The sequence below is a fragment of the Ovis aries genome, chromosome X (assembly GCF_016772045.2).
Source record: "Ovis aries strain OAR_USU_Benz2616 breed Rambouillet chromosome X, ARS-UI_Ramb_v3.0, whole genome shotgun sequence".
NCBI classification, from domain to species: Eukaryota; Metazoa; Chordata; class Mammalia; order Artiodactyla; family Bovidae; genus Ovis; species Ovis aries.
In genome coordinates this window covers 119,754,386-119,779,459 of record NC_056080.1, presented here as the reverse complement: position 1 = coordinate 119,779,459, position 25,074 = coordinate 119,754,386, and the positions used below count along the sequence as shown (strand labels likewise).

Below are 25,074 nucleotides of genomic sequence, written 5' to 3'. Positions count from 1 at the left end.
ATACTCTCTCTCTCTCACACACACACATACACACACACACACAAATTGGAAGCAACCAGAGTGTTCTTTAATTGATGAATGGATAAACAAACTATGGTACATCAACATGACAGAATACTATTCATGATTAAAAAGAAATGAGCTATCAAATCACAAAAAGAAATGGATGAAATCTGAATGGATGTTACTAAGTAAAATAAGGTAGTCTGGAAAAGGTTATACACTGCATGATGCCAATTATAGGACATTCTGGAAAAGATAAAACTGTAGAGCGAATAAAAAAAAATCTCAGTTTTTTTTTTCTTTTGCTTCAAAATAGTTTTATTAGTTTGGATGCAGTTTGTCAACATTCAACTTTTCCTCTCCTACTTTGACACACAAATCCACTCTATTGGGGGTCTTTGTCACCCCATAGCTCATATATTTTAATATTATTGTGTGCATCTGCAGGCACTTTGAATTTGGGGAGGTTTAGGTTACCACTGGTTGCCCTGGAGAGTTTCAGATTCTGCATCCTGGACACAAATTTCACAAGGTCCATCTTGACCTGGATTAAGGTATCAAAGGTATAGCCTGTCAAGGGAAGTCTTTTTTTCTCTCCTGGAGAGCCAAATGAACTGCCCTAACAGGCAGGAGTGCACATTTACTCTCACCAACTCTCTCCTGCTACCTTCACTATCATGTACATCACAACAATGAAGAAAAGTCAGAGCGACATGATCTCAAGCCAGTCTTGGGCATGCTCTGGTAGATTCTGCTGAATTAGAACGTGCCCCCCACAGAGCACATTCCCCTGGAGCTCTTTGGCTTTCTCTCTCAGATAAAACTTTAAATCGTAGAAACAGGAGACACACATAGATAAGAACAGGAGCTATTTCAGGGACCACATGGTGAGAAGAGAGGAAATGGCTCCTGGTGTGCTGGTCTGCCCTGGCACCTGGAGACTGAGGACCAGGCAGGGCTGGGCTCTTCATGATATCACAGAGGGCCCTGCCCCGGCCAGAACTCATGTGGCTATTGTGATGACTTCAGGGCAGAGGATAAAGAAGCTTGCAGGGGTCAACTGGGAGTAGGGCTTAAAGGGACATGGCAACATGCTGGGAGCCATGGGCGGGGCCAGCCTGGCTGACCGGACCCAGTGCGCCGCGCTGGCAGCCGGTAGCCCCGCCAGAGTCCGCGCTCGCTTGGCCGCCAGCAGGAGAGGAAAGATAAACATCAAGATACTGGAGGGACTAACAGCTGCTGCAGCGCGAACTCTGACCAGAAAATGATTCTACTTATTCTATTTTAGCATGTCTACCCTCTCCTTTTTTTTTTTTTTTTTTTTTTTTGCTTTCTTTGCAAACGATTCTGGAAAACTGAATATACAAATGAATTATACAGGTGGACTTAATGTAGTGTCTTGTGAAAAATGTATACTTTCATCTTGCTTAACTCCTCAATATAATGTTTGTTCTTTTGTAGTGTTGAAACATCCACCATATCTTATGATATGATAATTATGGTCTTGCTGCGTTAAAACAACTACAAGATTTAATGCAATCAGGACGGTTTGTGGGCTTACTAATTTTAGAGAATTCAGCTTTAATAACAACAACTACTACTGTTACTGTTACTATTACTATTACTGTTACTATTACTGTTACTGTGGCAACAATATCATTGACTCAACAAGTGCATACTGCCCAATATGTTGACACTATGTCTAAAAATGTTTTTTTTAACTCTGGCAACACAGGAAGCTATAGATAGAAAGTTAGAGATGAGGGTGGATGCCTTGGAAGAAGCAATAATGCATATTGGGACTGAACTACAGGCTCTAAAAGTAAAAATGGCTCTCTCATGCCATGCCAATTACCGGTGGATGTGCGTGACATCTTTGAAAGTAAACGAGAGAGATTATGAGTGGGAAAAAAATAAAAATCATATTTCAGGTGTTTGGAACAGCTCTGATATTGGCCTGGACTTAGGAAAACTTCAGAATCAGATACAGACCTTGGAACACTCTCAACTGGATTTTACTGCCGCAGGAGCAGCTAATGACTTTTTCCACACCTTCTCTAACGTTATTTCTGGAAAAAACATTCTGTCTAATATCTTCAGTTATGCTGCTGTTGGCGCTCTAATTTTACTTCTTATAATCATTCTTCCTTGTATTGTCAGGATTCTTCGGCAGAGCATTCAGAAGCTCGCGACTGAGCTGCACCTGACTGTTTTTTAAAAAAATACAAGAAAAGGGGGAGATGCCAGGAGCTAGCGTGAGGAACTCCGCCCATGGCAAAGGTCATGAGGAAGGAGGCTTCAGCATTACACAAAGGTGAGATCGAGCCTCAGGAGATCCCCTGTTCCCGAGCATCTACCTCCAAAACCAGAGTGCCTACTTTACTGTTTTAAGCTCTCACCTATACCTCTGACTTTACGGGGTCTGACCCCTCACCACCTCTCTCGGAGAAGGAGTTAACTTGCAGCCCCAGTTAACAAAAATTCCTGGGCGTGACAAGAGTGTTTCAACTTACAGACTCCTCTGAAGGTTCTCTAGCCTACCTGAACAGGTTCATCCGGCCACATGCGATTGTTTACAGCCTCCCAACCGTGAGAGGCACAAGATGCTTTAAAACTTTCTAAATACAGACTCTTTTGAGAAGTTACAAAATTATTAGTATAGTATTAGTGGGTTGATTAGAAATTATATTGGTGAAGGGTTTTTCATTTGTTGAGTCAATATTTGCTGCTAAATCTCCATATTCCCTGCCCTTATAATGAATATAACTAGCATATAGGAGAAATAAGTATTAACCTTTAAGAGTAATCATGTAAACCTTAGGCTAAGTAAATTCCTTTCTTGATTGTAACCCACTACACCCTCACCCTATAGGAATGCAACTTTATTTGGAGGGTGGCGCCTGGTTTAAGAAAAAATCACCCCTGGAAAAAATAAGTTTTCTGGTTGACTGACCGTTATCAGAAAGGGCCATAAAATGTCAGCAGGCCTCATGGCCAGAAGATGATGTCAAACCCCTAAGACCTTTGCATAATTTTATATGAAGCACCTGATTTTGACAAGGGTCAGGTCTGCTGACCCCACGTGACACTGTATTCATCCCTATGTATAACAAAAAGTATATAAGCAAACCTGAAAATAAAGAAAACGGATCAGTTTCTGGAAAGACTGATTCCCCCGTGTTGTTCTTTCTTTTCCCTTCTGGCTGAATTCCCATCTGGAGCGTAGATACTCGGCAAACCCCTTGTCTTGGAGTTTTGTTGGTATTCCACTTAAACCAAGTTATTCAGCATCTTTTCCTCCACTAATTTTCCTACTATATTATTCTTTTCTAATCTCTCTTTATATCTGTAATTAAATAAGTTTTTTCCTAGGATGCCAATTCCGTCTCCCCTTCGAATTACCCTGGATCCACTGGGGCTGGACCCTGGCAGCGACATTTCCAGCAGGCAATCAAAAAAGAGACGAGGAGTGACAGAATGCCATCTTGCTGGTGTTTTCTTTCTGAACCTGGTGCTCTACTGGGAGGGTGGGTCCATCTTCTATTTTTATTTTTCCGTTTGTTGAATCCAGACACTGGGTGAGCAGAGTAGCAGGCATGTGCCCCTGTGGAGCAGAGAGCCAAGTGGGAAAAAAGATATTAAACCAGAGGTAACAAACTAGGAGCCACTGATGTGTTTTGTATGGCCTACACTGTTCCTAAAAATGACTGTGCTCAGATGAATGGATAAGGAAGTTGTGGTACATATATACAATGGATTATTATTCAGCTATAAAAAAGAACACATTTGAGTCAGCTCTAATAAGGTGGATGAAACTGGAGCCTATTATACAGAGTGAAGTAAGTCAGAAAGAGAAACTCCAATACAGTATATTAACACACATATATATAATTTAGAAAAAAGGTAACAACAATCCTATATGCAAGGAAGCAAAACAGACACAGATGTAAAGAGCAGACTTTTGGACTCTGTGGGAGAAGGCAAGGGTGGGATGTTTGAGGAAATAGCATTGAAACATGTATATTACCACAGGTAAAATAGATGACCAGTTCAATTTCCATGCATGAAGCAGGGCAGTCAAAGCCAGTCTCTGGGACAACCCAGAGGGTGGGGTGGGGAGGTAGGTAGGAGGGTGTTCAGGATGGGGGACACATGTGCACCATGGGTGATTCATGTTGATGTATAGCAAAAACCACCACGATAATGTAGATAAATTATCCTCATATTAAAATAATAAAATTTTAAAACTTCATTAGATATTAGAAAAAAAAATGACTGTGCTCAGTCACTAAGTCGTGTCTGACTCTTTGAGATCCCATGGACTGTGGCCCACCAGGCTCCTCTGTCCCTGGGATTTCCCAGGCAAGACTACTGGAGTGGATTGCCATTTCTTTCTCCAGGCATAGAGGATGTTTTAGGGCAGTGAAACTCTTCTGTATGATGTTATGGTAAATACATGACACCATATTTGTCAAAACCAGTAGAATGTTACAGTACAAAAAGTGAATCAATATATTCATATTAAAAAAAAAACACTTGTTGACATCAAGAATGGAATGCAGAATTTGACTAAACAATCTAATTATATTACAAATGTATGCAACCTCCTCACTAAGATCCTGACTTAAGTAATTTTGGAAATGAACGGAGTTTGCAAGACTAAAAGCAAAAGAAAAAGACACGGTAATCTAGTTGATAGTGTTCTTTCTCATAGGGGTATAGGTTAACAATCCTGATACTGTTATACATGTATACTTGAATTGAACAAGTAAATAGGTGGCACATGAATATACATACGTATATTTCTTTGTTCTATTAGCTGAAAGGGTCTAAAATAAATGATACTCCCAAAACCTGAAAGAAACTATGATGTAAATCTTTGAGGTAAATCCATAAGTCTTTGATTAGAAGAGCTTGTTATGCATGTCCTGAACTAGGGAATGGAAACACTAGGTTCCCACGACCCACTCAGCCTTCAAGGATGGGGTTGCCTACCATTTCCCTGTCTAGCCTTGACCTCTCCCCTCTTCCTTTCTCCTTCCTCCTCAAATCCCTCAGTACACTAATAACAACTTTAGAAAGCTCTGACTTGAGAGTAATGTGCCAAATATATTTTATCAATTCATAGGCTCAGCAATACTATGGGTTGTCATTTTTTTTAATTTTGTAGTCTGCTTTTCATTTTCTAATTTTAAATTTTATAATTATTATTTGGCTACATCACGTGGCATGCACAATCTTAGTTCCCTGATCAGTGATCAAATTCATGCCCCCTGCAGTAGAAACACAGTCTTAAACACTAGACCACCAGGGAAGCCCTACATGGGGGTTTTAATGTTCCACAAGTATAGATCTACTTAAGGAAATGGTGGTGCATCCTATCATTGAATACAAGTGGTAGTATAGGATGGTATTCTAGTTTATATCTCAGTTTTAGGTCTTTTCTATCCTTTTAGAGACAGATGATCTGTGACAATGATAGTCAAAGCTGCAGTTAATCTGGCCATTGTCTAATATATCCATTATATTATTTTAGTCTTTTTCATTCTAGAATATTGCAATATATTAGTGTTTTTCAAACTGAATGTGCAAATGAATCACTTGGAGATGTTGTTAAAGACTGTTAATTGAGTAGGTCTGGGTTGGAGTCTGAGATTCTGCATTTTTTCTAATAATTTCCCAGGAAATACCCACTCTATTGGTCTCTGGACCACAGAGCAGAACCATTCTGAATAATATTAGATATTGATCTAAAACTTGATTGTAATTTATAAGTCATTAATCTCTAAATTTTAAAGTAACTGTCTATAGCTCGGTTGCCACATCTTCTTCTAGGAGTTAAGTGTCAACTGGTCTGAAGTTGTGCTTTTCGGTCTCTGAACGAATTTAAAAAAAAAAAATCACACCATCAGAAAACAGGAAATGTTGCCTGCCAACTAGCATAGGAAACTCTCAAGCTTATATTACATAGTTTGTAATATCTGAATATTTCAAATATGATCTCTCGTCATTTCATTATTTTCAGCCTTTTAAGCACTGCAAGCTAGGCTTCAACAGTACATATACCGAAAATCTCCAGATGTTCAAGCTGGATTTAGAAAAGGCAGAGGAACCAGAGATCGAATTGCCAACATCCGTTGGATCATAGCAAGAGCAAGAGAATTCCAGAAAAACATCTACTTCTACTTTATTGACTATGCTAAAGCCTTTGACTGTGTGGATCACAACAAACTATGGAAAATTCTTAAAGAGATGGGAATACCAGACCACCTGACCTGCCTCCTGAGAAATCTATATGCAGGTCAAAAAGTAACAGTTAGAACTGGACATGGAACAAGGGACTGGTTCAAAATTTGGAAAGGAGTACATCAAGGCTGTATATTGTCACCTTGCTTACTTAACCTATATACAGAGTACATCACGTGAAATGCCAGACTCAATGAAGCACAACCTGGAATCAAGATTGCCAGGAGAAGTATCAGTGACCTCAGATAGGCAGATGACACTACCCTTATGGCAGAAAGTGAAGAAGAACTAAAGAGCCTCTTGATGAAAGTAAAAGAGGAGAGTGAAAAATTTGGCTTAAAACTCAACATTCAGAAAACTAAGATCATGGCATCTGGTCCTATCAATTCATGGCAAATAGATAGGGAAACAGTGGAAACAGTGTCAGACTTTATTTGGGGGGGGCTCCAAAATCATTGCAGATGGTGACTGCAGTCATGAAATTAAGACATTTGCTCCTTGGAAGAAAAGCTATGACCAACCTAGACAGCATATTAAAAAGCAGAGACATTACTTTGCTGACAAAAGATCCATCTAGTCAAAGCTATGGTTTTCTCAGTAGTTATGTAGGGATATGAGAGTTGGACTGTAAAGAAAGCTGAGTGCCAAGGAATTGATGCTTTTGCACTGTGGTGTTGGAGAAGACACTTGAGAGTCCCTTGGACAGAAAGGAGGCCCAACCAGTCCATCCTAAAGGAAATCAGTCTTGAATATTCATTGGAAGGACTAATGCTGAAGCTGAAGCTCCAATACTTTGGTCATCCAATGCAAAGAAGTGACTCATTGGAAAAACCCTGATGCTGGGAAAAATTGAAGGCAGGAGGAGAAGGGGATCACAGAGGATGAGATGATTGTATGGCATCACCAACTCAATGGACATGAGTCTGAGCAAGCTCAGGGTGTTGGTGATGGACAGGGAAGCCTGGCGTGCTGCCTTCCCTAGGGTCACAGTAAGACATGACTGAGTGCCTGAACTGAACTGACTTGAAGCACTGCATGCTTCCCACCTTTTCATGAAATGGGAAGCACACATTTAGACTATGAATGTATTTAAAATTTCTTGCTTCTTATTAATCCCCTCCACAGCTTATTTTAAAGCCAAACAACCTCATTTGTGGTGAATACTTTCATCCCAAGTGCAATTAATAAAAAAAATTAGAATCTCATATTCCATATTTGACAATATCTCTATGACTCAGTGCCATTCTCAAAATCACATTGTTTTACAGACATCACAGATTAGATTCTGACTCATCCCTTGACTTTTCTATATGTAACATTCTCATCTTGGATTGAGGAAATGTTACAGAGAAAATCACAGGCCCAGAATGGCACAACTTGTGCTAAAGCCCATGATAGCAAATGTAGATTAAACAACTAACCTAATTGCAGTTTTGACCTTCACCAGAAACATAATCTTAATCAACCAGTCTGGAATTTTCTGGTCAGCACCAATGAGGTCACCTGCTACATGGGCTCTCTATATCCCCTCAGAGAAGAAAAGGAAATCTGCATGCTAAAACTCCTTCCTTTCCCTTCCCCCTTCAAAAAAGATGTGTTGGCCTAAAAATAATCCTTTTTTCTTTTGCTAGTAGCTTCCTTGCCCTATCCTTTCTATAAAAACCTTCTGTTTTGTACAACCCCTCAGAGTACCCTTCTAGTTGCTAGGTAGGATGCAGTCTGATTCATGAATCACCTAATAAAGGCAATTAGATCTTCAATTTAATTGGTTGAACTTTGTTTTTGTTTTTGACCTCACCACCCAACATGAGGGATCTTAGTTCCCTGACTAGGGACAGAATCCTGCAGTGGAAGAGCAGAGTCATAACGACTTGACTGCCAAGGAAGTCTCTGAACTTCGTGTCTTAAAAAGAAAAAAAAAATCTGTTAATAGAATCCATAAAATTCCTTACTAATTGAGGATTTTAATAATCAAGTGCCTATTTAAAGACAACAATGTTTTCAAAATAAAATTTATTCAACATTTAGGAAAAAATTCAGTTTGATAAGACTCATATCTAACATTTTGCCATAAGATTGGGATTTATTGAGTCAACAGAGTGAATCTTGATTAGAAAGGTCTTCTTTTTTTGGTATGAAAAACCTGAAATTAAGAAAAGCTCCATTATTAACAGTCATTAATAACACAAACTATTTCACTTAGATTAATAACTCAGAGAAATAGAAAAAAAAATCATTCAGTGGGGAATAACATTTCATGCACATTTACATTTCTTTTATCTTTAAAAGATTTGGCATTATGGTATTTTTTCTCTAAGTCACATTCCCTTCTTAAAGCTCACCAAAGATATAGTGGTCGATCGATAGCATTATCTGTATAACTCAAACAGCTAAAATCAGCTCATAATGCAGGTTATGTTTTTTTGTATAGATTCTACTATACGGCTAGCAGAACTGGAGTGTGAGCTCTCGGAGGTTACACATCAAGATTTTTAAAATTTTTGTGATCTTTCACCTGTGACACACTAGTAATATATATCAGACTGCGTACATTTTAGGTCAGTCTTTTCTTTTCCTCATCTTGCTTTTCTCCTGTAATTCTCATGTTTTCCCTAATCTAAAGGTATTGTTTCATGTTCTAAAGCATTATTCTTATATATCATCAAAAGCAAGTCCACCCCAATATGTAGCTTTTTAGGATTAATATTTTAAATTACTGTTCATTCTTAAGACATCATCATAGTCTACACAACATCATTGTACATTCACAGTGTACAGGCAGTTATAAAATGTAGGTTCATTAGTTCTAAAGCAAAATATTCTTTATCTATTAGCTCAGACTAAACATGGTAATGATATAGAACTTACCATTTTCAATAAATTTCTTTGCTTATATAAAAGTATACAAGTAACTACTGAAACAAATAATGAGACAAGAACAAATGGTACCAAGAAAAATAGTAAGATTTCCTTCCATATGTCACCTAGGATTAAAATCACAAAAAAAGGGGAAGGGTTAGATGTGTACAATTATTTTGAAAATAGAATTATTTTATAAATAAACTTGTAAATGGAGAAGAACTGAGTTAAACATGGCAACTTCTGCCATATCTCCCAGTAAGTGATGTTTGAGTCTGGATTCCTTTCATTCGTGAACTTTTTTTTTATAGAACAACTACTTTACTGGACTGTGACAGGTCTTCATTTTGCTTAGAGATATAACTACCTGAAGCCCCATTCTATTTTCTTTTTTAAATATTTATTTATTTGGCTGTGCCAGATCTTAGTTGTGGTATACAAGATCTTTAGTTTCAGCATTCAAACTCTCTAAATTGAGGCATGTGGGATCTAGCTACCTGACTGGAGTTAGAACCTAGGCCCCTCTGCAGAGTCTTAGCCATTAGACCACCAGGGAATTCCCCCCCCCATTCTTATTTTATTACATGATTTTGTTTCAAATTTGTTCTTGTGAATTTTTCACAATAACACAGTGGTAAAATATTAACAGAGTGATTAGATAAACACACCATATGTATCTCTTAACTCTCAATAAGTCAAATGTTTATATCATACAATGCAGTAGTGAGTGAAAGTTGGTCTTCAATAAGTTTCAGTGTGAATAATGGAGCTAGTCTTTAAAAGTCATGTTTTTGAAATTGTCTTACATTCTGGAGACTAAAGAAATGAGCTTTTTTTTTTTTTTTTTTTAGGGATGAAATTTTAATGGTTCTTCTGCATAGCAGGGCCTTCCCTGGTGGCTCAGGAGGTAAAGTGTCTGCCTGCAATGAGGGAGAGCCATGTTTGATCCCTGGGTTTGGAAGATCCTCTGGAGAAGGAAATGGCAATCCACTCCAGTATTCTTGCCTAAAGAATTCCATGGACAGAGGAGCCTGGTGGGCTACAGTCCATGGGGTCACAAAGAGTCGGACACAACTGAGTAACTGACACCTTCACTGCATAGCAAGAAATGAGCAATCACTAGACAAATTGAAAATGTATACAAGGTTTGTCCTTCCAAAACCAGTATCTCCCACGTTTTTGAAATACTATGGAACATTTTGAATCTTAGGCCTATATCTATACTCAAAACTATCTCCAGCCCCACTTTTTTCTTGGTGTCTTATTCATTTAGGATCTTATTTTCTATTAGAAAATTACCAAATTCATAGGCCCAGTTAAGGATTGCAAGGATATAATCCAGAGAAATGACTAATGATATGAGCTTCTGGCATGCAAAATTAACAGCAAGAAACAGGCTTTTTTTGTGAAGTTTCAGAGTAAATCCTGAATAAGATAGTCATTTTCAAAAGATTACTGTGCTATTTTTCTACAACTTAAAACATCCAATAAGAAATGTACAAAAGAAATAAGACCACATGCACCTCAAAAGTCTTTGTTTCTAATCTCAAACTTATTAAGAGATAGACATCAGGGCAAAAGAAATCTGTCATCAAAAACATGGTTAACAGCAAAAGAGACACAGATGTATAGAATGGACTTTTAGACTCTGAGGGAGAGGGAGAGGGTGGGATGATTTGGGAGAATGGCATTGAAACATGTATACTATCATGTAAGAACCGAAGTGCCAGTCTATGTTCGATACAGGATACAGGATGCTTGGGGCTGGTGCACAGGGATGATCCAGAGGGATGATATGGGGTGGGAGGTGGGAGGGGGGTTCAGGATTGGGAACTCATGTACACCCGTGGCTGATTCATGTCAATGTATGGCAAAAACAATACAGTATTGTAAAGCAAAATAAAGTAAAAATAAAAATTTTAAAAAAAGGTTAAGATTACATACAAAAAGTTTAAAAAACAAAAACAAACAAAAAAAACTTCATTGTACATCAATTATACTCCAACTTTAAAAAAGAGTATATGTAGAATATATAAAAGGATGTTAAAAATGAAAACCATGTCTTCTTTAAACATTGCCTTGACTAATGAAAGTGAAAGTGAAAGTCACTCAGTCCTGTCTGACTCTTTGCAGCCCTATAGGGCTTCCCTGGTGGCTCAGAGGTTAAAGTGTCTCCCTGCAATGTGGGAGACCTGGGTTCGATCCCTGGGTCAGGAAAATCCCCTGGAGAAGGAAATAGCAACCCACTCCAGTATTCTTGCCTGGAGAATCCCATGGACAGAGGAGCCTGGTGGGCTATATATATATTCTTTTTCAAATTCTTTTCCCATTTAGGTTATTACAGAGTATTGAGCAGAGTTCCCTATGCTATATAGTAGGTCCTTGTTGGTTATCCATTTTAATTATAGTGTGTACATGTCAATCCCAAACATATTTAATTGAAATATATCTTTTACCATAAGTCACTTTAAATCAGTGTTGGAAGTAAACAGAATGTACATTTTACTAATGATAACATATTAATCAGAAAAATATTCATTAGTCATGATACCAGACACTCGAAAACAAGTGTCTTGTTTAAGATTTCTGTTCTCTTGAAAATCAAAAGCATAGGAAAATACTGATAAAAATAGTCTTCCCCACAAAAACACTAGCACATTCTCTCTTCTGACAGAAAAACAAGAATATTGATAACTGAACTAAAACAAGACTCTGAATAAAGTCAACTTTAAGACAACTTAAACTAGCTAAAACCGAGCATTAGATTTCCTATAAATCTATGTTCAATTGAGGTGCTTGCTAATTTATCTTTTCTGTTTATAGACTATCTGCAAGAGCATTTGGACTTCCATAATTACAAAATACACTGAGAGAAAATTAATTTTGCTAGCAAAGAGCAAATAGTTTAGTTACTGTTCTTTTTAAAATATATTTTCTTCAATAACTATATCAACATATTTTATGATTGTTCCCTCTTTCTAACATTTAAATGGATTCATTTGAATTTCAATGGGGAAGCGGTATAGACTATAAAAATCTTGAATAATGAGCATATAATTTTTCAAAACCATATAAAGAAGACACATAATATACCCAAGGGTCTGATAAAATACATATATGCTTGTAAGTAAAACTTCAGAGTAAATGTACTACTGCAACTCCAATTGGTACTAATACAGATTTGGTTAACATCTGGTAAGTATATAAGAAACTCAAGAATAGTACCACCAAATTTTGGAGCTAAGACTACCATTGGAAGGTAATCCACTAGCAAAATCAAAGCAAAACAGGTAAAATTAGCTTATCAAATGAAAATAGGAAGAATCAGACAGAATTTATTAAACCTAGCAGTGTGGAAAAGATACAGCCCAATTAATATTATAGACGTCTATAAAAATAGGTAATATAGCCAATATTTTATAATAACTTTAAATGGAGTAAAGCCTTTTAAATTGTGAATCACTACATTGTACACATGTACCTTATATCTCAAGGAACTATACCTCAATAAAAAAAAAATGGTGAAGAAGGATTGGCCCTATGATATTGATAACCTGTGTCACTGAATTGTAGTGACCTATGACATCCAATAAGGCATCTTCTTCCTCAAACAGTGCTAGAAATACTCTACTGTTCTTTTATCCCATACCTTTCCAGCACTGTTCATCACTCCACTCACTCCATATTCCATCATCTGCACAATAAATATTCATTTTGCTTCTTACTAAAAAGCATAATTGGAGACTTTCATTTGATGTTCTTGTGATGTATATTTCATTTTCAATTGTGGTAGTCTGAAAGCCAAGAAAAAAATAAGATGTCATTATTTGATCTAACTGCAGCTAGCCATACTCTATTTGATTTGTCATTTTTAAAGTGAGTTTTGTTACATGAAATAAATGCATCAAATGCCTAGAAAGGTATATACCAGTATCCTAACAGTGGCCATCGCTGTATGGTGTTTTACTTTTCATTGTTTCTTCCTTATTTATATCTAACATTTTTCCTGTAGTGATAATGGATTACTGGTAGTAAAGGGCATATATGACAGGGCAAAATTCCTAGGTAGTTTTGGTGCTTATGACTCCCATTTTGGATTAGTTTCAAATTGTCCAGATTCCATAAATTAGAAAATGCTACATATACTGAGTTAGCAAAAAGAGTCATCATGTGAAGGTTGTTTCTATGGATACTGTAAAGTTCATACACACAAAGCTTCTTTTTTCCCTTATTCTTATTTTGTTTAATCATAAGACCAGTATAGTGTCCAACTCTTTGCAACCCCATGGACTGTAGCGTACCAGGCTCCTCTGTCCAAGGGATTTTCCAGGCAATAGTACTGGAGTGGATTGCCATTTCCTTCTCCAGGGGATCTTCCCGACCCAGGGATCGAACCCAGGTCTCCCACATTGTAGACAGATGCTTTACCGTCTGAGCCACACTATAACGCCCCATAAATTAGAAAGTGCTACATATACTGAGTTAGCAAAAAGAGTCATCATGTGAAGGTTGTTTCTATGGATACTGTAAAGCTCATACACACAAAGCTTCTTTTTTTCCCTTATTCTTATTTTGTTTAATCATAAGACCAGTATAACAGTGCTCAGGGCCTAACATGAAACCACCCCTTCCGATATGAGAATACACACAGCTGGATGATCTCAAAAGAAAAAAAAAAATCACTTCATGATTATTTCAATTTTGCATTTAAAAGAGCCAAAGAGTGTTTCTCATCCAAAACAACATTTGTTGTAACTTTTCTTGGGAGCTAGCATAATGTAATGTAAATTAAAGTAGACTGGGAATAAGATCTGGATTCTCGTTCTAGCTACATAAGTTTATTATAAGTCATTCACTTCCTTGGGACTTGTAAATCTATTTTTTTCAAGTAGAAAAATCAGTTTTTTCATCTGTATGTGAAATGAATTGATTAGAACTAGTGGTTCACACACTTGTCTCCACCACTCCCTAAGCTGGAAACCGATGAATAAAATTAATATATAACAACTTGGAAATAAGTGATTAGGTTATCTCTAAAGACCTATGTAGCTTTAAAGTTGGTATAATTAGCTGATTATACTTTCAGACTGCAAGCATCTTTCTTTTGTCCACAAGATTGTTTGGTTTTCTGAAAGTTAAACTAAGGTGCATGTCATGTTCCATCCTCACGTGAATAGCAACTGACTTTGGTTCTTATGTTTACTATTTTATTTAAAAGACTGTGTTTACGATTTTCCCAAATAAATGCAATGTCCATACCACCCAGGCAGTATCATCTTCTGTGAACTCAATTTCATAAATTAGACATTTTGCTGGAATAGGTCCTCTGGGAATGCTCCATTTCAGGTTGACTTCTGAATTCTTCATAGTAAGACTAAGGTAGTCTGGTGGCAAAGGTTTAACTGAAAACAAAAGGAAACAATTTCAACATGAAAGTTATTGAAGTTTAGCAGTAGTCTTTATCAAAAGCTAGTGGCACCTATTAACAGAAGCATCCAGGATAAATCAGGTGGCTCAAGACTATTCTCTATAAGTAAGTAAGTAAATAAGCATTAGTTGCTCAGTCGTGTCTGACTCTTTAAGACCCCATGGACTGCAGCCCACCAGGCTCCTCTGTCCATGAGATTTCCAGGCAAGGATACTGAAGTGGGTTGCCATTTCCTTCTCCAGGGGATCTTCCCAACCCAGGGATCGAACCCAGGTCTCCTGCACTGCAGGCAGATCCTTTACTGACTGAGCTACAAGGGAAGCCCCAATGTGAATTAAAATCAAAGCCACTTGCTAACCAAGATCAGTTTAAGAAACTTGGTTATTTGGGAAACTGATTTTTTGTTAAGCCGCATATTGACAAATACGTAAGTCCAAGAGAAAAGCTAGAGGATCCAAATCATTACAGTCATTTTTGCATTTCATGGCATTAGAAACAACTACCACAACAAATTACTACTAGTATTTTTATTTTTATTAATAGCTAATTCTTATTTAGAGCTTATGATGTGTCAGGAAGTAAACCAGGAATGTTACATCATAAACTTATTCATGTCTCACAATAAATCTATGAGGTGGTCCTCTATTATCTTCATTTTACTGAAAAGGAAATTGAAACATATTAAGAGTAACTCACCCAAAGTCATATAGCTAGAATGTAATAAATTCAAAATTTATGGCTGGCTCTAGAACCTGTCATTCTTGTAACTGTTAGAAATGAGAACACAGACTCAGACAATATCCAACATATTCCCAGGGCCTTTTGAGCATTGGGAATGAGTGATTCCATAATTATTCTATTATTAAAATTAGACAAAAATACTTTATAGAAGACAAACTCTGAAGCTGGGAAACAAATTATGAATTCTAAATGAACAATATGCTTTATACTCATTCAATTCTTTATCTTCCATACTTTTATATTTAATTAGTTCTTCCTTGTACTCTGTTGGCCTCCAGTTTTCTGGCTTTGCATTCCAGTGTGTGAAGCCGCTCAGTCATGTCCGACTCTTTGTGACCCCATGGCCTGTAGCCCACCAGGCTCCTCTGTCCATGGGATTCTCCAGGCAAGAATACTGGAGTGGGTTGCCATTTCCTTCTCCAGGGATCTTCCCAACCCAGGGATCGAACCCAGGTCTCGTGCATTGCAGGTAGATGTTTATCCTCTGAGCCACCAGGGAAGCCTACATTCCAGTAGATATCTATTTATCTACCTCTTCTCTTCCACGTGGTCGGTTGTAAATGGTCTATACTAGAAACATTTTGAAGTTGTTTACCTCACCTATATTTTGAAGCTGAAAAATGAAATAGCTGGGTCTGATTAATTGGGATTCTGATGATCCATTAACACAGATGTAGAAATCTTTATAGTCTGATGACTCCAAGTAGGGAAATCTGCACCCAATATTTTTTCCTTTAGCCTGGATATAATCAATACACTCTAACGCACGGTCCAAGCTCTCATACCTATAAAAAGAAGTGTGGTAAGAATTGTGTTTATCAGTATCTTCTAGTAGTATGGTGCTCAGTTTCAATTATTTTAAAATACCAGGTAAATAGAAAAATAATTTAATAACATACAATATTTACCTAATACCAACTATGTGCCAGATCCTATGAAAAGTGCCAGGGGTACAACAGTAAGGAAAGTAGACATAGGCCATTATTTTACAGAGCTTACAATCTGGTGGGAATCTTTATAAAATCTAAGATATAAGGCAAGAATTCTTACTCATATACTTAGGTTATGTTGATTCACCAATAGGATTGTGGTGATTCCTATTAGGAAAACATGGGATTTATATTGATAAATCAATTTATATTGATTTATATTGATAATCCTGAATGGTACTGCTTTTTAAAATACAGTACTGAAGAATTTACTAGAAGAAAGCAGATTTAAAAGCAGATTTACAAGGTGGCCAAGAAGCACAGGAAAAGATGTTCAACATCAGTAATTATTAGAGAAATGCAAATCAAAGCTACAATGAGGTGTCACCTCACACCAGTCAGAATGGCCTTCATCAACAAGTCTACAAACAATCAATGCTGGAAATGGGGTTGGTAGATGCTAACTATTACATTTAGGATGGATAAACAGCAAGCTCTTAATGTATAATACAGGGAACTATATTCAATATCCTGTGATAAACCGCAATGGAAAAGAATGTATATATGTATATAACTGAGTCATTTTGCTGTACAGCAGAGATTGGAGCAACACTGTAAGTCAACCTCACTTCAATGGAAAAAAAAGAAAGAAAAATAATGCTGGAGCAGGTGTGAAGTAAAAGGAGCCCTCCTACACTGTCGGTGGGAATATAAATTGGTATAACCACTATAAAGAACAGTATGGAGGTTCCTTAAAAAACTAAAAATAAAATTACTATATGATCCAACAATCCCACTCCTGGGCATAAAGCTGGAGAAAACTAACTAGGAAAGATACATGCATCTCAATATTCATAGTGGCACTGTTTACAGTAGCCAAGACATGGAAGCAATCTAAATGTCCATTGATAGATGAATGGATAAAGTAGATGTGGTAAATATACAAAATGGAATACTACTTAGCCATAAAAATAAATGAGATCATGCTATCTGCAACAACATGGATGGACCTAGATATTATCATACAAATGAACTAAATCAGAAAGAGAAATAAAAATATCACATGATATCACATATCTAAATATTTAAAATGATACAAATGAAAACAGAAACAGTCTCACAGACTTCAAAAACAAACATGGTTACTAAAGGGTAAAGGTGGTGGTGGGGTAAATTAGGAGTTTGGATTAAAATATACACAGTATTATATACAAAATAGGTAATCAATAAAGACCTACTGTATAGCACAGGAAACTACTCAATATTCTATAATAACCTATGTGGGAAAAGAAACTGAAAAAGAATAGATATATGTATATGTATAACTGAACCACTTGGCTGTACACTTGAAACTAACAACATTGTAAATCAACTATATTCTAATATAAAATAATAAATTTCAAAGTAAATAAAATATAAAAATTAAAGAGAAAATTTAATTAAAACATTTTTAAAATAAAAGCAGACATAAAATATTGTTATGTTTTATAAAATGAGTGAAAATCCTCTGAGAACATAATACACATAGGGATAAATCCCAAAAAAGCCAGTCAGTTCAGTCGCTCAGTTGTGTCCGACTCTTTGTCAACCCATGAATTGCAGCACGCCAGGCCTCCCTGTCCATCTCCATCTCCCGGAGTTCACCCAAACTCATGTCCATCGAGCCAGCGATGTCATCCAGTCATTTCATCTTCTGGTGTCCCCTTTTCCTCCTACCCCCAATCCCTCCCAGCATCAGAGTCTTTTCCAATGAGTCAACCCTTCGCATGAGGTGGCCAAGTACTGGAGTTTCAGCTTTGGCATCATTCCTTCCAAAGAACATCCAGGGCTAATCTCCTTTAGAATGGACTGGTTGCATCTCCTCGCAGTCCAAGGGACTCTCAAGAGTCTTCTCCAAAACCACAGTTCAAAAGCATCAATTCTTTGGCACTCAGCTTTCTTCACAGTCCAACTCTCACATCCATACATGACGACTGGAAAAACCATAGCCTTGACTAGATGGACCTTTGTTGGCAAAGTAATGTCTCTGCTTTTGAATATGCTATCTAGGTTGGTCATAACTTTCCTTCCAAGGAGTGAGCGTATTTAATTTTAAAAAAGCCAACAGGGGTTCAAAAAGAGAAAGAAGAGCTGTTTGGCAAGTAAATATATAGTTTTCCATTCTCCTAGATAAGAAATGTTGCTGTATCATTGAAATTTAACCTCTTTCAAGTAATAAAGCTAATGGGAATTAGGGGGGATTTCCCTACTAATTTCCAAAGGAATAAATGCCCTATTTATTTTCCTAAATAACCTCTAATGCAAAATTTAATTTATCTGTAAAAGCAGCCAAAATATCAGCCTAGCAGCTGATATGGTACTGGTACAAATATATGGACTCCATTGAATTCACTTTATGCCAAATATTTTGCTAAGTCATATCCGACTCTTTGTAAACTCATGGACTGCAAGGTTTCCCTGTCCTTTACTGTTTCCCAGAATTTGTTCAAACTCTTGTCCATTGAGTCAATGATGCCATCCAAGTAACTCCTCTGTTGCCCTCTTCTCCTCCTGTCCTCAACCTTTCCCAGAATCAGAGTCTTTTCCAATAAGCTGGCTCTTCACATCAAGTAGCCAAAGTATTGGGGCTTCAGCTTCTGCATCAGTCCTTCCAATGAATATTCAGAGTTGATTTCCTTTAGGATTGACTGGTTGGATCTCCTTGCTGTTCAAGGGACTCTCAAGAGTCTTCTCTAGCGCCACAGTTTGAAAGTGTCAATTCTTTGGCGCTTAGCCTTCTTCATGGTCCAACTCTCACATCTGTACATGACTACTGGGTAAATTATAGCTTTGACTATATGATTGTTGGCAAAGTGGCTATGAAATTAAAAGATGCTTGTTTCTTGGAAGAAAAGCTACAACAAACCTAAATGGTGTATTAAAAGCAGTGACAACACTTTAAACCCTTAGTGAGAGTTAACAAAGGCAGGGAAGTCAGAAAAAGGATCCGGTTTTAATAGCTACATGGTTTTTTAAAAAGCAAGAATATGAAATATGTCAGAACTTTTTAGGTTATAATTCCATATATCTACAAGATGCAAAATTTAACTCAGTACAGAAACAATGATTGTATTCCTTATATCACCCATAGACTGCCTTCTAGTAGCTACAGCCTAAACGTACTTATTCCCATTGAAAACCCTAAATAATTGTGAATAAACTTCATCATAAATCCAGCTCTGAAAAAGTGTAATGAATTCAGTTTAATGAAAATGAAATTCTCTCAGTAGTGTTCAACTCTTTGTGACTGCATGGACTATACAGTTCATGGACTTCTCCAGGCCAGAATACTGAAGTGGGTAGCCATTCCCTTCTCCAGGGGATCTTCCCAACCCAGGGATCGAACCCGGGTCTCCCACATGGCAGGAGGATTCTTTACTAGCTGAGCTACCAGGGAAGCCCATCTAGAGGCCCAAGTATTTGTTTTGTTTGCCTTGTTTGTATGTTTTAAAGTTTGAATTAGGTATGTATGTATGTGCTAGTTGCTCAGTCCTGTCCTACACTTTGCGACCCCAAAGACTGTAGCCCTCCAGGCTTCTCTGTCCATGGAATTCTCCAGGCAGGAATACTGGAGTGGGTTGCCATTCCCTTCCCCAGGGGGTCTTCCCAACCCAGGGATTGAACCCAGGTCTCTTGCATTGCAGGTATATTCTTTACCATCTGAGCTACCTGGGAAGCCCTAATGAAAATACAGTTACTAATACTGTGGATTAATTTTGATAGATATCTTCTGGATATGGAATTCTTATTATAAAATACTTACCAGTAATATAAGCTGTAGTTGCTATCCAAGTGGGCACCCATGCCAGGTTTCCAAGAGCAGAGTAAATATTGCCAGTTGTAATATACACAATCCATATCCTGAATTTTAGTGTCCAAATTTCCTAAGAAATGAATAAACTGTGAATGCTTGAAAGACATGGTAATGAATCACTTGGGAAATCACTAAGCAATTTTATTTCATTTCCTTTGACCTCTCCACTTCATTTAGCAATCAACATAATCAGGAAAATCCCCAAAGGAAGTTGTTGGAAATCACTTCACTTTAAGTGGAACATGCAAAATCAAAAACTTTTGAGGGCTCATTTATTGGTACTAGTGTAAGCATATGCAGAAGTGCCAAATTAATAATTCTAGGATGCTCTGAGCAGCTGCATAGTTGCATGTATATTCACTGATATGAGCCCAAAACTGGGATCTATATTAACCTAATAAGGGCTATAGTCTATGGAGCCACAAAGAGTTGCACATGACTGAGCATGCATGCATGAAATAATATGTAGGTTTTGCCACATATGTTTTCTGATTTAAAGAATTAAAAACCCAGAAAGAAAAACACCCATACTGTATACTAACACATATATATGGAATTTAGAAAGATGGTAATGATAACCCTGTATGCGAGACAGCAAAAGAGACACAGATGTATAGAACGGACTTTTGGACTTTTGAGGGAGAAGGAGAGGGTGGGATGATTTGGGAGAATGGCACTGAAACATGTATACTATCATGTAAGAAACAAATCGCCAGTCTATGCTCGATACAGGATGCTTGGGTCTGGTGCACGGGGATGATCCGGAGAGGTGATATGGGGTGGGAGGTGGGAGGGGGTTCAGGACTGGGAACTCATGTACACCCGTGGCGGATTCATGTCAATGTATGGCAAAACCAATACAATATTGTAAAGTAAAATAAAGTAAAAATAAAAATTTAAAAAAAAAAGAATTCAAAACACCAGTCACCCACTCCTCAGAAGGATTCTATTTTGTGCCACATTCTCAACTATACATATAATCTTCTGTATAAGTGTTAAAGAACTTACTTCCCATATAGATTTTTCTAACAGTATTAACTATGAAAAGAGAGCTTTGTTTTAACCTTGTGATGATATCCAGTAAGTAGCTTCTGACCATGAACTTTGAACTTCTGATCCATTTGTGCATTGCCTTGGCAGAAGTGCGTGTATCTTTGCTTCAACACCTTTGTTAAGATCAAACCCATCTTTGTAAAGTAGATTCTTAGTGATGATCGTCTGTTTGATAAAAAGATGAGACAAAGTCAAGCTTAGAAACAATAATGGTATCATAAGCCACATTATTAAGACTAAAAAGTCATTAATACTCTGGAGAGTCTTCAATAGCTAAGAAATTCCAGATGATTATCTGATAAAATGTCCCAGATATATTTTTGGCAGAGTTCACCTTCTGCATATTACTTCATTTGATGAGATCATTTGAATCTTAACACCTTATTCAAAACAAATTCTGGAAGACAAAAAAGGCTCTGTGGCAGGAACTTGAGCTATAACCAACTTATAGCTCAAGGGATAATTTTCATGTACCATATGCCTATTACATGACAATTTATCACCTTTCAAAAATCATATGAAATAGGAATCATATACAATCTTGGTGGTAACTGGAGGAAGCCAGACAAAGTGTGACTATCTGAAGGACTAAAATCATATATCATTTATCCTTCTATTCCTGATACCTAGCTAGTGAAGTAGCTGGCAGAAAAAAGTTGCTCAATGAATGTTTGATTTTAATCGTTCTTTGAAACTACCTAGCTGAATTAAGAAGATAACAGAATTCCTTGTACAATCAAAATCTTTGAAAGAACATGCTTGTTGACTATATAAATAGTTAATAATTCAATAAACTTTCACTGAGCACTTACTACAATATATGCAAAGAACCATGCTGTGTTCCGTAGGGTGAGTACAAAGAAAAATAAGGCTTAATTCACTACAAAGAAAAAGCTCACATCATCCAGTAGCATATGTAAGACCCATACACAGTATTTAAGTAACTCTGAAATATGGTAAAATGTATAAGTCTATAAGTCCATATTCCATGAGATCAGATTTTCCTTTCCTGTACTTCCAATGGTAGTCTTAATAGTGGTTGGGGTGAAAACAGACATTGCAGGATGCACAGGAGACAGCAGCAGGCATGCAACTTATATCTTAATAATAGCTATTGAGATACAAGAGATATTGAGAAACAAGAGCAGACACCGACATCAGGAATCACAAGAAAACTAATAAGCACTCTAGTATCTTAAGTGCATGCTTTACTTACCCTCCAGTTTTCACTATCAACATTTCGATATTTTAATTCATACTCTACAGTGCATTTATTAAAATTATCCAGAGACACTGGAGGTCGCCATTGCAAATAGAGATAACCTAAATATCCAGGGTCCACTATTTCAAAATCCTGAGGAGGATTAACTGAAATAAAACCAATAGAATATTTTAATTTATTCTGTATTTTATGACAAAGATTTCTAAATCTAGATTACTTTCATATGTCCATCAACTGATGAATGAAAAAAAATAAACTATGATATATTCATAAAATGGAATATTATCCAGCCATAAGAAAGAATAAAATACTGATATATGCTAGAACATGACTGAACCTTGAAAACCTTACTCTAAGTAAAAGAAGCCCACATATTACATGATTTCATTTATGTGAGATATTGGAATAGGTAAATTCATAGAGACAGAAAATCAATTAGTGGTTGCCAGATGCTGGAGGGAGGGGCGAATGGGATGTAACTACTGAATGGATATGAAATTTCTTTTGGTGGTGATGTAACTATTCTGGAATTTTATAATTGTGGCTGTTATACAACTTTGTGAATATACTAAAAACAAGTATACAGTATGCTTTAAAATAATAAGTTTTATGTCTTGTGAATTAATTCTCAGAAAAGCTGTTTTTAAAAATCTAGATTACTATTACATAGTTTTCCCTTCTTTAAGAAATTGCATATGTAAATGTGACTTAGCCTATCTAGGTATTGTTTTCATAGAAATAAGAAATTCAACATGGAGTTATCTCTGCAGTCATATAGACCACAATTTGGTCTTGGGTAGGAACATTTTATTACATAAATCTCTCTCATAGCAAGAACCTGTCAGTATTAATCTAGTGTTTACTATATGTATAACATCATAACATACATGGCACACACATACAAAGGGACAGAAAATATAAAATATGGCACACACAAAAAGGGATAGAAAATATAAAATATGACTACTCTGGCTAAGTGCCTTAAGAATTAGGGGAACAGGCCAATTTTGTTGGTCCATTCAAGATAATTGAATCCTCTGGTTAACTAAAGCTCAGAGCTATTTGTAGAATATGCAAACCTGAACCATTTTTTGGAAGGACTCAAAAAAAAAGTGGCAGGCAGCTGAGTGACAGGAAACAACTTATTTTATTTCAAGGGAGGGGGCAGCAGGAGGCAATGGCTCCTTCATCTGTTGATTTAGAAAGCAATAAAAATTAACAAATTATTCTATAAATGTACTAAGTGTTAGTCACTCAGTCATGTCCAACTCTTGCAACTCCACGGACTATAGTCTGCTAGGCTCCTCTGTCCACGGAATTCTTGAGGCAAGAATACTGGAGTGGGTAGCCACACCCTTCTCCAGGCGACTTTCTGGACCCAGGGATCAAACCTGGGCCTCCTACATTGTAGGCAGATTCTGTACTGTCTGAACTAAAAGGGAAGTCCCATAAACTTACTAAACCTACTAGCAAATCTAGTACATAGTACTGCCCTCATGTTGCCTTTCTGCTAATAATTTCTTCTCATTTCTGCTCTGCTTTTCATTTTAATACTTTACTTCATATTACTTATTGAGAAAAGTAAAAAAAATCAACAGAAATAAATGATGCCACAAATAATGATTTGAAATGAGAGCCCCATGAACCAAATAAAGAAGGTCTCTGTTGAAGATGAAATGACAATCCTATTGTTTCAACTCATGATTAGAAGTTTTTGTTAAATACATTTTTCTAATTATCTTCTGCAATGAAAAGTTCATTAGACATGACTTAATAATTGTGTAATTATTTTTAAAATTCATTTTAAACTTATGTATTTTTAAAACTTATTTAATTGTCTTATAAGTTAAGGTAGCTATGGTTTTTCCAGTAGTCATATATAGATGTGAGAGTTGGACTATAAAGAAAGCTGAGTGCCAAAGAATTGATGCTTTGGAACTGTGGTGTTGGAGAAGACTCTTGAGAGTCCCTTGGACTGCAAGGAGATCCAACCAATCCATTCTAAAGGAAATCAGTTCTGAATATTCATTGGAAGGACGGATGCTGAAGCTGAAACTCCAATACTTTGGCGACCTGATGCAAAGAACTGACTCATTGGAAAAGACCCTGATGCTGGGAAAGATTGTAAGTGGGAGGAGAAGGGGATGACAGAGGATGAGATGGTTGGATGGCATCAACGTCAATGGACATGAGTCTGAGCAAGCTCCAGGAGTTGGTGATGGACAGGGAAGCCTGGTGTGCTGCAGTCCATGGGGTCTCAAAGAACCAGACACAACTGAGCGACTGAACTGAACTGAGTAATTAAGGAATGTTTTCAGTTAATTGGGTACCAGACAATGAGGTTTTGGGTAAACAGCCTCTTTTTTAGAAAAGATTATATGAAAATTAGGGCAGAAATAAATGCAAAAGAAACAAAAGAGACCATAAGCAAAAATCAACAAAGCCAAAAGCTGGTTCTTTGAGAGGATAAATAAAATTGACAAAACATTAGCCAGACTCATCAAGAAACAAAGGGAGAAAAATCAAATCAATAAAATTAGAAATGAAATTGGAGAGGTCACAACAGACAACACAAAAATACAAAGGATCATAAGAGACTACTATCAGCAATTATATGCCAATAAAATGGACATCTTGGAAGGAATGAACACATTCTTAGAAAAATATAACTTTCCAAAACTGAACCAAGAAGAAATCAAAGATCTTAACAGACCCATCACAAGCACAGAAATTGAAACTG

At 36.8% G+C, this 25,074-nt stretch overlaps 1 protein-coding gene across 2 annotated transcripts in view; it reads right to left on the bottom strand.

Moving 5' to 3' along the window:
- Positions 1–1,564: 1,564 nt before the first annotated feature.
- Positions 1,565–25,074, bottom strand: part of IL13RA2 (interleukin 13 receptor subunit alpha 2) — a 97,248-nt gene continuing 73,738 nt past the window's right edge. Inside the window, exons 4-11 of one of the 2 annotated variants that reach the window (XM_012107504.3) lie at positions 22,329–22,480; positions 21,124–21,277; positions 20,009–20,129; positions 15,878–16,062; positions 14,368–14,510; positions 12,758–12,902; positions 9,118–9,233; positions 8,246–8,392 (exon numbers count right to left, since the gene is read on the bottom strand). In XM_012107504.3, the coding sequence (XP_011962894.1) occupies positions 8,360–8,392; positions 9,118–9,233; positions 12,758–12,902; positions 14,368–14,510; positions 15,878–16,062; positions 20,009–20,129; positions 21,124–21,277; positions 22,329–22,480 (1,049 nt within the window). In that variant the 3' untranslated portion in view covers positions 8,246–8,359. Of the gene's footprint in view, positions 3,608–8,245; positions 8,393–9,117; positions 9,234–12,757; positions 12,903–14,367; positions 14,511–15,877; positions 16,063–20,008; positions 20,130–21,123; positions 21,278–22,328; positions 22,481–25,074 lie in introns of those variants that run through there. The other variant, XM_060408465.1, reaches the window with a different exon arrangement.